Source organism: Sorex fumeus, unplaced genomic scaffold, assembly GCF_029834395.1.
Source record: "Sorex fumeus unplaced genomic scaffold, SorFum_2.1 ptg000127l, whole genome shotgun sequence".
Lineage (NCBI taxonomy): Eukaryota > Metazoa > Chordata > Mammalia > Eulipotyphla > Soricidae > Sorex > Sorex fumeus.
Window position 1 is genome coordinate 210,456 of NW_026606184.1, and position 13,064 is coordinate 223,519.

General features: G+C 57.0%; 1 protein-coding gene across 1 annotated transcript; it reads left to right on the top strand.

Annotated features, from left to right (window-relative positions):
- Positions 1–3,804: 3,804 nt before the first annotated feature.
- LOC130045087 (SLAM family member 7-like) lies at positions 3,805–9,437 on the top strand. Its single transcript, XM_056137811.1, has 6 exons — positions 3,805–3,817; positions 5,674–5,997; positions 6,857–7,117; positions 7,657–7,770; positions 8,735–8,859; positions 9,366–9,437. The coding sequence occupies exons 1-6, from the start codon at positions 3,805–3,807 to the stop codon at positions 9,435–9,437; spliced, it is 909 nt and encodes a 302-aa protein (XP_055993786.1).
- Positions 9,438–13,064: the final 3,627 nt, after the last annotated feature.

Consider the following 13,064-nt stretch of genomic DNA (forward strand, 5'->3'; position numbering starts at 1 on the left):
CAGATGGAGCTGAAAGTCACCTCGTGGATTTTTTTTTCATTTTTTATAACTTTATTTATTGAATCACCGTGAGAGCAGTTACAAAGCTTTCGGGTCTAAGTCGCGGTCATTCAATGAAACACCCGCCCCTTCACCAGTGCCCATTCTCCACCCCCAACAACCCCAGTATCCCCCCATCCCACACCCTCCCCCTACCTGCGGGGCAGATGATTTCCACATTACTCTCTCTCTACTTTGATCACATTCGATATTTCGACACCAGACCCACCATTATTGTTTGAGATTTTACCCCAACACTCAGATCTGCTGAAAAGGCAACTGTAGACCATTTGTTTTCTATTGCTGGTTATGAATAACATATGATGTCGCGTGGCTACAGTAGTGGCCATGTGATTTTGAAATTTCAAAATTTTGACACTTAAATCTGGAGGTATTTCTGCCAAAACCTGCTGGGTTCTGAGATTTACTCCTGAGTCTCTGAGATCACGGTCGTTAAGCAGCTTGATCAGGAACCAGAAAGGCCGTTCATGGGCGGCGACTTGGGGTCTTGTTGGGACGGGGAGGAAAGGGTCAGCTCCACCCCCATCCCACGAGGCCCCATGTGTCTCATCACTGAGGGCCCGAATCTGACTGTCCAGTGGCCTCTGGAGGATGGTGGCCACTGAGCCGCCTAGGGGAACAGGCAGAGGGACAACACCCTTTCCCCCCTGGGGTGGCCTGGTGACAGTAACCTACTGCGTGGTCAGACACATTTCTGCCAAAAGCCGCTGGGTTTTAAGATTTGTTTCTGATCTCTGGAATCATGGCCATTATGCAGTTCAATCAGGAACCAGAGAGGCCATGCCTCCAATTATATAGCTGAGCCTGGGGTGGTTTGTTCGTGTGTCTCCCACATACCTAACATTTTTAAAAAAATTTTTATTAGTGAGACACCATGAGGTACAGTTGTAGACTTACAAATTTTTGTGCTTGGGTTTCAATTATACAATGATCAAATACCCATCCCTCCACCAGTGTCCATTTTCCACCAACACGGGTCCCAGTATCCCTCCCACCCCCCATCCCCCATCCCACCCTGCCTCTGTGGTAGGGCTTCCCTTTTGTTCTCTCCTTCTGGGTGTTGTGGTTTGCAAAAGAGGCATTGAGTGGCAATCATATTTGTTCTATAATCTACTTTCAGCATGCTTTTCCCATCCTGGGAGGATCCTCCCAACACCCTTTGTTTGGTGCTCCCTTCTCTATCTGAGCTCGCTTTTCCTCCAGCATGTGTGGCTGGCCTCTAAGCCATGGAGTGAACCTCCTGGTACTTGTCTGGCTAATCTTGATGTCAGTCTCCTATTTTATTACTTTATGTTCCCTAAATGAATACAATTTTTCTATGTCTGTCCCTCTCTTTCTGACTCATCTCGCTTAGCATGATACTTTTCATGTAGTACCACTTGTATGAAAATTTCATGACTTCCTCTTTACTAATAGCTACATAGTATTAATTGTGTAGATGTAACAAAGTTTCTGTAACCAGTCGTCTGTTCTCCGGCACTCAGGTTTTTTCCAGATTCTGGCTATTGCAAAGAGAGCTGCAATGAACGAACAAGTGCAGATGTCACTTTCATATACTTTTTTAAAAAAGTTTTTATTTCTTTTTTTTTCTTATATTTATTTATTGAATCACTGTGGAAAAAGTTACAAAGTTTTCAGGTTAAAGTCTTCCTCATACAATGATCAAACATCTTTCCCTTCACCAGTACTCATTTTTCACCACCAAGAACCCCAATATACCCCCCTCCCTCCCCTCCCAATGCCTGTGAGGCAGATGATTTCTACTTAACTTTTCTCTACATTGATTATATTCATTATTTTGACAAAAAAAATTCACCATTATTGTTTAGAATTCCCCCCCAACAATCAGAACTGCCGAAAAGGCATTGTGAAATACTTTGTTTTCTATAGCTGGTTATGAGAATCCTATCATGATTTTGGATTTCTGCAAAAAGCCAGATCATTACGAGATTGGTTTCTGTGTGTCTGGTGTTATGGCTGTGCCGTAGAGCCACTTGTGGGGGGCAACTTGTGACCTCGGTAGTGCGTGAAGGACGAACCGGTACCGTCCCCCTTCCCATGAGACTGCAGTTGCCCCATCACTGCTGACTCATACCTGGCTTTCCAATAAGCTCTGAGGTGGCGGCCACCTTGTATGTGGTCCAGATGCATTTCTGCCAAAAGTCGCTGGGTTTTTAGATTTGTTTCTGAGTCTCTGGGATCATGGCTATTAATCAGCTTAATCAGGAGCCAGGGAGGCCGTTTGTAGGCGGCAACTTGGGGTCTCTTTGGGTTGGGGAGGAAGGGCCGGTTCCACTCCCATCTGGTGAAGTCCCGCGTGTCTTGTCACTGCACCAAACCTAATTGTCCAGTTGTCTCTGGAGGATGGCGGTCACTGGTTCACCAGGAGGAACAGGCCAAGGCACGAAACCTATTCCCACCTGGAGTGGCCCAGCGCCAGTAACCTCTTGCAGGAACAGGACTCATTTCTGCCAAAAGTGCCTTTGGGATCTGAGATTCGTTTCTGAGTCTCTGGGATCATGGCCATTAAGCAGTTCAATCAGGAACCAGAGAGGCCAGGCCTCCAATTATATAGCTGAGCCAGAGGTGGTTTGTGGGTGTGTCTTCCACATACCTAACTTTTGGCCGTTTACTTTCGTGGTAAACTTTGCCCCAAGTTTTGGGGGTCTGGCGAAAGGCACAGCAGCAATTTTGGGGTATCTGGAAGTCTGAAGGCGCCATCAGGCTTGCCTCACAGGTACACACTAACCTGCTGGTGGCACCATACCCCCTCGACTATATTTTTTGTCTTTTTTTTATTTTTGTTTTTGTGTTCCCCGAGTTTCATCCAAATGGTTGTCTTTCTTTTTTTTTCTTTTTGGGTCACACCCAGCGATGCACAAGGGATCCTTCTGGCTCACGCACTCAGAAGGAGTGCTCGGGGGACACTATGGGATGCTGGGAATCGAACTCGGGTCGACCATGTGCAAGGCAAACGCCCTCCCCGCTGTGCTATCGCTCCAGTCCCCCATCCCAAATGTTTTCCCCAGGGGTCGGGCATAGTATGGTGGGATAGGCACTTGCCTTGCATACTGGTGATCCCCAGAACCCCATAGGGTCCCCTGAGCACCACCGGGAGAAATTCCTGAACACAGAGCCAGGAGGACACCCTGAGCACCTCCGGGTGTGGTCCCCAAACAAGCAAACAAAAATTGTTTGGCCTTTTGGACTTTGAAGAGGCGCTGTTCCCAGCATAGGTGTAGACCGTCTGTGGAAGGTCCCAGGGTACAAGCAAGTGTCCCTGCTCGTTCTGGCCTGCAGGGGAAGAATCAGGACAAGGTAATGGGAAAAGCTCGAACCAATCACCCCAGCACCTGACTCTGGTCCCCCATCCTCACTTCCTTCGATATTACCACTGTGACGGGGCGTGAGGTCTGGGGTTGTGATTTTAGGCCCCCCAAGGTTGGGCTCTGCTCTTCTGGGGAATGCCCTCCTGGGCTTCCCGAGCCAATCAGAGAAAACGGCCCCTCCCACCTCTTCTTTTAAAACCCCTGTGGGGTCAAGGAGATGTGGTCTGTTCCCAGCAGCAGCACGGGTGAATTTGGGGTGTACCTCCGGCTGCGTGCCCTTGGGGTCCTCTGCACAAGTTCTCGGGCAAACTCCTACTGGGTGAGGGCAGAGCAGAGGGGCTGGGTGCGAGTCCATCTACTCCCGGGGCTGACCATCCCCTGATCAGGCTGGTGGGCCCAGTTTTGGAAAGCGATGATGGGGACAGGAAGTGAGGGGAGTCAGGAACTCTCTCTAAACTGACATCTCACTTTCTCTTTCTTTCTTTTTTATTGTATTGTTTTTTTTTTTTTTGGGGGGGGTCACACCTGGTGATGCTCAGGGGTCACTCCTGGCTCTGCACTCAGGAATTATTCCCAGCATTGCTCGAGGGACCTTATAGACATTGGGACCAGGACCAGGACCATGGAACCCAGGTTGGTCACATGCAAAGCAAACACCCTCCAGGCTATGCCATGGCTCCAGCCCCTCACTTTCTTTTTTTTAAATTGCAGTTTCTTTTTTCACCAGAACCAAAGGTTCAGCCCTGGGCCCTGTCTACCCTTACCCAGACCCCTGCTGCTCCCACAGCCCTGGGGCACAGGACAAGCTGGAGGACCCACCCTGGGGCCTCTCCCTGGAACCAAAGCCGGGCACCGTGCCAGCTCAGAGACAATCAGGGTTTCTTCTAGGGGGGATGCTCATGCCTCCTGAACTGGCCTCGATCCTGGGGGCGGGGTGGATGGGAGGGTTTTGGGGTCACTCCCGGTTCTGTGCTCAGGGCTGACTCCTGACTCTGTGCTCAGGGCTGACTCCGGACTCTGTGCTCAGGGCTAACTCGCTCAAACCACAAAAGGAAAAAAAAAGGCGAGAAGCCAGAGAAGTCTCACCCCCTAAAATCACACTTTGGGGAGTTCACACCCCCGCACACAGCCCGCCCCAGACCTCAAGCAAAGTGAAATTTCCCCAAGAGGCCCTGAGTTCCGGGATGTCCGGAGACGGGGTCGGGGGGGTGCAGTTTCCACTCTTATTTCACCACAACCCCGTGCTGTTGCCGGGTCCACCTGCCACCTGGGCAGTCGCTGGAAAGGTGGTGATCCAGGGGGTGGTGACCCCAAAGCAGGAGAGTGAAGCGGGAGAGATCGACCGTGCCTTTCCCTCGACTCTAATCTCTGGCTGCTTGCTGGGGCTGAGCAGGATACAGCAAACTCAGCGCTGAACTGAGAAGAATCTTGGCTCCGGGCCAGTCCATCGATGGCATAAGCCGATGTTTGCTGGGGAACACTAAAGGACATGAAAGGGATCTGGGTGGGGGTGTCGTAGGTCTTGGGCTGACCCCTCATTCATTCATTGACATCCTGTTATTCGTCGATTGCCTCGAGCAGGCCCCAGTAACGTCTCCTTCATCCTAGCCCTGAGATTATATTCAAGGCTCTTTAGGAGAATGAGACCCATCATTGTTACTGGTATTTGGCATATTGGGTACGCCACGGGGAGTTTGCCAGACTCTGCCCTGTGGGCAGGCTACATTCGATAGCCTGCCAGTTTGTCCAAAGTAGGACTGAGATAATAAGATGTCATAAAAGGATGGCCTGATAAGATGTCCCGCGGTCTGTTTTTTTTTTTTTTAATCACACCCAGCGATACCCAGGGGTTCCTCCTGGCTCATGCACTCAGGAATCACTCCTGGTGGTGCTAGGCGGACCCTACGGGATGCTGGGAATCGAACCCGGGTCGGCCTCAGGCAAGGCTAATGCCCTCCCTGCTGTGCTATCGCTCCAGCCCCCAGACCCCTCAGGCCTTGAGTGTGCTTGACATGCCCTGCGCAGGGCAGCCTTCCACGAATCTAGGTTTTCGCTTTGCGTCCGGAGTATTAGGCTTTGCAAGCAGTGGCATCTCTGTGGCCCCAACATCAGCACCAGCCACACCTGGGGGCAGAGCAAGGCTGTGGCAATCCAGACCGATTCCTGCCACGCGTGGGACCCTGAGCTCTGTGTGAGAAGTGTCCAGGCACCCCCACACTGGCCGGGGCTCTGCTGCCGGCTCAGGCGTGGGCGGGCAGTTGAGACCCCTTCTCTGTATCCACAGTGTCGGCCGCCTGCACCCAGAAGGACCTGGTGGGCGCCGTGGGGCATGCGGTGACCTTCCCCCTATGCCACGCGCTGCAGCAAGTAGACTTGGTGGTCTGGACCTTCAACACCACGTTCCTCTCCAGCCTCCAGCAGAACACCACCCACAGGCAGGTCATCGTGGGCCCGCAGCTGAAGCGACCCCGGCTGGATCTGGTGCCCCGGAACTACTCCCTGCGCCTGAGCCGGCTGGAGCTGGCGGACGCGGGCACCTACCGGGTGGAGCTGCACAGCTCTGAGCAGTCACAGCCTCTCCTGCAAGAGTACGTGCTGCGTGTCTACGGTGAGCAGGACCCTCTGGGCGTTGGGCACCTGAGGCCAGTGCGTGCAGAGGGGCAGGGGCCATGCAGTCCGGAAGGGGCTGGTCACAGAGCCCGGGACAGAGCGCCTGGCCGCCACCGAGTCAGGACTCACTTTGGTCTCTGTCCCCACGTCTGTAACGGGAGGGCAAGAACTTCCAGGCGTGGAGAGCCTAGTGGGTGGAGACGTGCCCCTAACTGACGAGTGAGGAAGTGGGTTCGGGAATCAGGGCTTTGAGTCAGGGTCACTTCTCACTCTGTGCTCAGGGCTGACTCCCGACTCTGTGTTCGGGGATCACTTCTGTCTCTGTGCTCAGGTCTGACTCCTGGCTCTGTGCTCAAGGCTGACTCCCGGCTCTGTGCTCAAGGCTGACTCCTGGCTCTGAGCTCAGGACTCACTCCTGTTTCTGTGCTCAGAACTGACTCTTGTCTGTGCTCAGGACTCAATCTTGGTTCTATGCTCAGAGCTGACTCCTGTCTCGGTGCTCAGGGCTCACTCCTGGTTCTGTGCTCAGGGCTCACTCCTGGTTCTGTGCTCAGGGCTCACTCCTGGTTCTGTGCTCAGGGCTGACTTCTGGTTCTATGCTCAGAGCTCACGCTTGGTTCTGTGCTCAGGGCTCACTCCTGTCTCTGTGCTCAGGGCTCATTCCTGGCTCTGTGCTCAAGGCTGACTCGTAGCTCTGTGCTCAGAGTCACTCCCAGCTCTCTGCTTGGGGTTCACTCTTAGCACAGCTCTGAGCTCTACCAGCTGTGCCCACTCACAACAGCCTGGAGACTCAGCCCTTCTGGGTCCCTTGGGAGGGCCTGAGGGCTGCTCCACTCCGCGTCTCCCTCTGCCCCCAGAACCCCTGCCCAGGCCCATCGTGAGCAAGACCAAGTGGCACACGGAGAATGGGACCTGCCTGGCCAACCTGACGTGCTCGGTGCTACAGGAAACTGCGGTGACGTACAGCTGGGAGTTGGCCAATGGGAGCTGGGAAGGCCCTGCCCTCCCCACCATCACCTGGAGGCCAGGCAGCAGTGACCAACATTTCGTCTGCACGGCCAGGAACCCTGTGAGCAGGAACAGCTCTCACCCGGTGTCTGCCAGGGAGCTCTGTGAAGGTGAGGAAGGTGCCAGCGGGCGACCCTGTCGGAGACTCCTCTGCTCCTCTCTCTGCTCTGCCAGGCTCCTGCATCGCCGAGGCTGTTTCCTTTGCCAGTACTATTGGTGCCGGCCCAACTCTTAGTGCCGGAACAGCAACCTACGAACTTCACTATTTTTTTATATTTTATTTCCTTTTTTTGCTCTTTGGGTCACATCCGGAGATGCTCCGGGGTTCCTCCTGGCTCTGCACTCAGGAATTACTCCCGGTGGTGCTCGGGGGACCCTATGGGAGGCTGGGAATCGAACCTGGGTCGGCCGTGTGCAAAGCAAAAGCCCTCCCCGCTGTGCTATCGCTCCAGCCCCAGAACAACAGCACTGTGATTATTCTTGGGAGGTGGGTTGGCAAGAGGGGCCCAGGGCGGGGAGGCCTGACCCGACTTTGCTACCAGTGCTCAGGGGATGGAAATGCTGTGCTCAGCCCTGAGCTGTCTCCGGGGGAGAGGGTGGACACAGGAAGACAGCAGGCCTCGAACCCCGGCCCCTTCTCTCCTTCCAGAGCCTGATGGCCAAGCCAACTTTCTCCTGGCACTGTTGCTCCCCCTGACAGTGCTCCTGGCCTGTGTGGCTGTGATCGCAGTGGTTCTGCATCTGCAGAGACGGAAGTCTGGAGGTGAAGCTGCTTCTCTCTCTTGCCTTGGCCGCGTGTCCAAGAGGCCAGTGGGACGGGGAGGGGGGCAGCTTCGAGGCCACCGTGTGCTTTAGGGCCCCTGCAGGCAGAGCACGGGGGAAGCTAACGCCAGCCCCTCCTCTGCCAGGCCCCCAGGGGTCCTCACGCCTCCCGGGAGCCCAGATCTGCTCCAGCCTTGGTGCAGCTGCTTTAGTTTGGGGGCAGGACTCAGGACTCCCGGTGGCGCTTGGGACCCCGGGCTGCTGGGTTTCCTTACACAAAGACCACCTCCAGGGCCCCCAGCCTGAGACCCCTGAGACCGCTTTGGCCGCTGGGCAGCCCTGGTGCCCTTTCCCTTTTGCTGAGTGCGGGGTGGGAGGGGAGCGGCTGCCCCAGCAGGAACCTCCCCACACCCACTTCCTGGAATTCCTGGGAGACACGCCCACTTCTTAGTGCCTTGGAGACAAGCCCACTTCTTGGAGGTTCAGGGAGACACGCCCACTTCTTAGCTCCTGGGAGACACGCCCACTTCTTAGCTCCTGGGGACACGCCTACTTCCTGGATGTCCTGGGAGACACGCCCACTTCTTAGCTCCTGGGGACACGCCTACTTTCTGGAGGTGCTGGGAGACACGCCCACTTCTTAGCTCCTGGGGACACGCCCACTTCTTAGCTCCTGGGAGACACGCCCACTTCTTAGCTCCTGGGGACACGCCCACTTCTTAGCTCCTGGGGACACGCCTACTTTCTGGAGGTCCTGGGAGACACGCCCACTTCTTAGCTCCTGGGGACACGCCCACTTCTTAGCTCCTGGGGACACGCCTACTTTCTGGAGGTCCTGGGAGACACGCCCACTTCTTAGCGCCTGGGGACACGCCCACTTCTTAGCGCCTGGGGACACGCCCACTTCGCCTGGGACAGCTGCTGGGGTAGGGGGAGCCCGCGCTGACCTTCCCCACCGGTTCCAGAGCCCGCTGGCGAGAAGAGGGAGACTCTCTCTCACAACAGGGAGTCAGCAGAGTACGACTGCGTTCTGCATGTCCCGGTCACTCCCGTGAACACGCTGTACTCGACGGTGCAGGTCCCCCAGAAGGTGCGTGTTTGGGGGACCCCCTGTGCGCCCCCAAGGGCCTTTTCCCACCTCAAGCTCCACTTTCCTTCCTTGGACTGGGCAGGGGACTCAGTTTCTCCCTGGCTGGCAAAGCTGTTCCAGAGGTCCCCATTGTCTTCACTGGGGGTGCGGGTGACCCACTGGAGAAAGGAAGGTTCCAGAAGCTGGGGCAGAGGGTAACAGATGTAATGAAGGTTCCAGAAGCTGGGGTGGAGGGTAATGGAAAGAAAAAAGGTTCCAGAAACCGGGGTAGAGGGGGATGGACAGTAGGAAGGCTCCAGAAGCTGGAGCGGAAGGCAGTGGAAGGGAGGAAAGTTCTGGAGCCCCCTGCAGATGAATGAGGGCGAGCTTTGGGATGCGGGTGTGGGTGACCCTGAACAGCCTTGGGTGGGGCCTGAGGGCCTGAGGAGTGCCCATGAATCGGGGGTGCCTTGGGGGTGTGACCTGGCCCCTGCCCCGTAACCTTCCGACCCATCCTGTCTCCCCAGAAGGACAAAGCCCCCTCACTGCCCAAGAACCCGGAAGCACCCAGGCCGGTCATCTATGATGAAGTCATCTAAGCAATGCGTGTGCCCAGCCCACCGCACCCCGAGAACCAGCTCTGGGCTCCCCCAGGCCTCCCGGAGCCTCTGCTTAGCGCTGTCATCCGGACTCAGTGTCCTATCCCCACGGGGACACCGGGACAACCCAGGACGCCCCTCCTGGAGATGGGGGTCCGCAAGAGCAGAGGCCGCAGAGGGCCCCCACTGGCCAGACCCGGGTTCTCCAGGGAACTGAGAGCCCTCAGGGCTGCCCACCCCTCACCCTTCAATCCAGCAGTGGGGACCCCTAAGGGCGCAGTGCGTGGGGGGGGGAGAGGGCAGAGAAGACATCCTGGCCCCAGGACACTGAGGCTGTGTGGCCAAGGCGAGGAGCAGCTCAGAGGGGAAACTGAGTCTGGAGAAGACCTTGGGGGCCGGGAATGGGGAGATTCTCTGAGCAGCAATCCCCAGTCCCGGGGAGCCCGGAGGTGATGGACCAGTGCCACCAGGTACCCTTGTAGATATGTGATCCCATATTTGTTTTACCACTTTCAGAAAAAAAAGTCGTTAAACATCACATTGATACAATGGTCGGCTCTGAGGCTGGGGTTCCCGTTCCCACCCAGGCAAGGCAATGATGGCCCCTAGCAGGGACGGGACCCCCACCACGGTGCAGAGAGCTCGGGCCCCACACCTCCCTGAGCGCCCCCCGGTGCTCCCAGGAGACCCTCTAATTTAGTCTCCTGGGAGAAGAGGTGGATTCCAGCTCGAGAAGGGCGGACCCCCAACCCAGCCTTCCTGAGGAGCTTCCTGGCCCCGACTCTTGGCAGCTGTCCCATGCATGCACTGATGAGCGTCCTCTTGGGGTCGTCAGTTTCCCGATCTGCATCCTCAGATGCAGTGATCTCACCATGGAGGTTCTGTGTCAAGGACCCTGTGGAGGCCATGTGTTCCGGGGGACTCCCAGCTGCTCCCAGTACCTCCTTTTGCCTGGGCTGGAGGATTTTCAGTGGCTCTTTTGTGCAATGTTTCCTCCGACCCCGGGGGTCCCCACGTCCTAATCTAGGCATGTTCGGCTTCTCTCTGCTCTCTCTGGGGTGCGGGTCTGGGCAGACACTTGCAAGGTCCGCCGAGATCAACGCCAACCCTCATCCCCAAGCCCCCACCAGCACCACAAGGGGGTCCGTGTGTCTGGGGAGAAGCATTCAGGAAAGCACTCTACGGGCAGCATGTCTAAGGAAACACTCAGTTTTTGGGGGGTTGCTGATCTTGGCGGGGAGCTGGCCTCCCTCACGCCAGCTCTTATTTCCACCCGTTCTTGAGGGGAAAGCCACATGCAAAGAGATGACAAATTGGTGGCAAGAGGTGACACCTCACCTGCCGAGAGAGGCTGAGAGAAAAGTGTGAACCTCGAGGGTGGGGTGGAGCAGACTCGGGGTGTCCCATCCCCAGGAGTGGGGGATCCCTGGCTGAGGACAGTGGGAGGGGGACTTGGTTGGGGGCCACGGCGGGAGCTGGACAGGGCATCCCCTTCTTGGGACCAGCCCAGCCGGCCCCAGAGTCAGAACCAGTGGTGTTTGCCCCAAGAGGCAAGGAGGCGGGGCCCAGGCCCCGGGGGATGTCATCGGGTGCAGGAGAAGTTCCCAGTCCAGGCCCCCCAAGCCTCGGCCTGCAAGTCGGGCTGGCTGGAGAGGACCCCGACACCCCTTCAGGATGCCCACCTTGGGCAGAGACCACCAGCTGCAGCCTGGGGCTCAGGGCCACAGCTTTGGGGGATGACTGCCCTGCGGGCGGCCCCCCACCCCCAGGCTCAGCACTCAGGGCCCCCAGGCCAGGGCTGGACAGAGACAAGCAGGGAGCCCTGGGGGTCCCATATTCCCTTTGTCCCAGGCCCCCAGGATAGGTGGTAGGAGGAAGAACGAGGCCCCCCACTCACATCTGCACATATATGATGTGTGAGCACTCTCATGTACATACATGCCGACACTCATGCATGCACACACATGCACCATCAGTTTGCACACACTCATGTGCATATAGGCACGTATTCATGCATGCACAAGCATGTGTACTCATTCACGCACACACTCTCATGCACATACATGCACACACGTGTGCATGCACACATGTGTATACTCATTCATGCACACACGTGTACACTCATGCACGCACTCTCATGTACCTACACGCACGCACGCATGCAGGTACACACGTGTATACTCATCCATGCACACACTCTCACGCACATACAAGCACACAGCCTGGTATGTACAGTGCGACCACAGGCTGTGAGAGCTCCCCACACGTGGGCGCCAGGGGTGATGGGGCGGCGGAAGGGGGCTCTGACCCCCAGACGGCTGCTGATTCCGCCTACAGGGGCTGCGGTGCATGTGGGAGCCAGCCCCATCCTGTTTCCATAGCACCAGCTGAGGGGAGACCAGAGCATTGGCTGTGCCTTCTCGACACGGAGGGAGGGGGGAGGGGGAGAGGGAGGGAGAGGAAGGGAGGAAGAAAGAGAGAAAGAGGGAGGGAGAGAGAGGGAGGGAGGGAAAGAGACTGAGAGAGAGGGAGGGAGACAGACCCCCGTGGCTCCCTGCCACTGCCCCTCCCAGCCCGACCCCACCCAGGACTGATCAGGGACAGGACAGGGACCGTCTGACTGCTGCCCACCTGGCCGGCAGGGGCACTGAGGGTCTGGGGGGTGGGGGAGGTGGTCCTGCCAGTTCTCTGCCCAGCCTTTCCCGCTGCCCACAGCTCACAGGCACTGTCCCTCGGGGCTGACCTGGGGCAGGAAGGGCTCTGCCCCAAGCTGACCCTTCCCGGTGCCCCCTGCCAGCCCCCTCCTCGCCCCTCCTTCTGTGCTGCTTCCTTGGGGGGCGGGGGGTGGTCGCTGGTGGGAAGCAGACAGACAGACAGACAGACTGCTGTGTGCTCCCTGGGTGCTTGACTGGGGTGGAGGGGCGGTCAGAAGTTTCGAGACCTGGGGCTGGAGAGATAGCACAGTGGGTAGGATGTTTGCCTTGCATGCGGCCGACCCGGGTTCGATTCCCAGCATCCCATAGGGTCCCCCGAGCACCGCCAGGAGTAATTCCTGAGTGCAGAGGCAGGAGGAACCCCTGAGCATTACCTCAGTGGTGCTCAGGGCTTACTCCTGGCTCTGTGCTCAGGGATCAGCACTGGTGGGCTCGGGGGACCCTGTGGGATGTCGGGGATCGAATTCTGCAGGGCCAGCGTGGTTCGATCACGATCGCGCTCGTCCCTGGGATTATTTTGCTTTTCCTCTGGCAGTTTGAACTCAGGGAGGGGCCTGGTCCAGCAGGTGTCCAGCCCAATGTGGCCAAGGGCTTCATCTCGGACCCTTGCACCAGAGCCGGATACACACCCCAGTCCCACATTTCCGTTTCTTTATTTAAAACTGGGGGGAGGGGGATGGAGCCATAGGACAGCAGGGAGGGCGTTTGCCTTGCACGCGGCCGACCCGGGTTCGATCCCCGGCATCCCATAGGGTCCCCTGAGCACCACCAGGAGGGATCCCTGAGCACAGAGCCAGGAGTCAGCCCTGAGCATCGCCGGGTTGGACCCAAAAATACAAAACAAAACAAAATTGGGAGGGGGTAGAGGCCACGGCTCACTGTGGCAGGCCGACACCGATGAGTCTCATCAGCC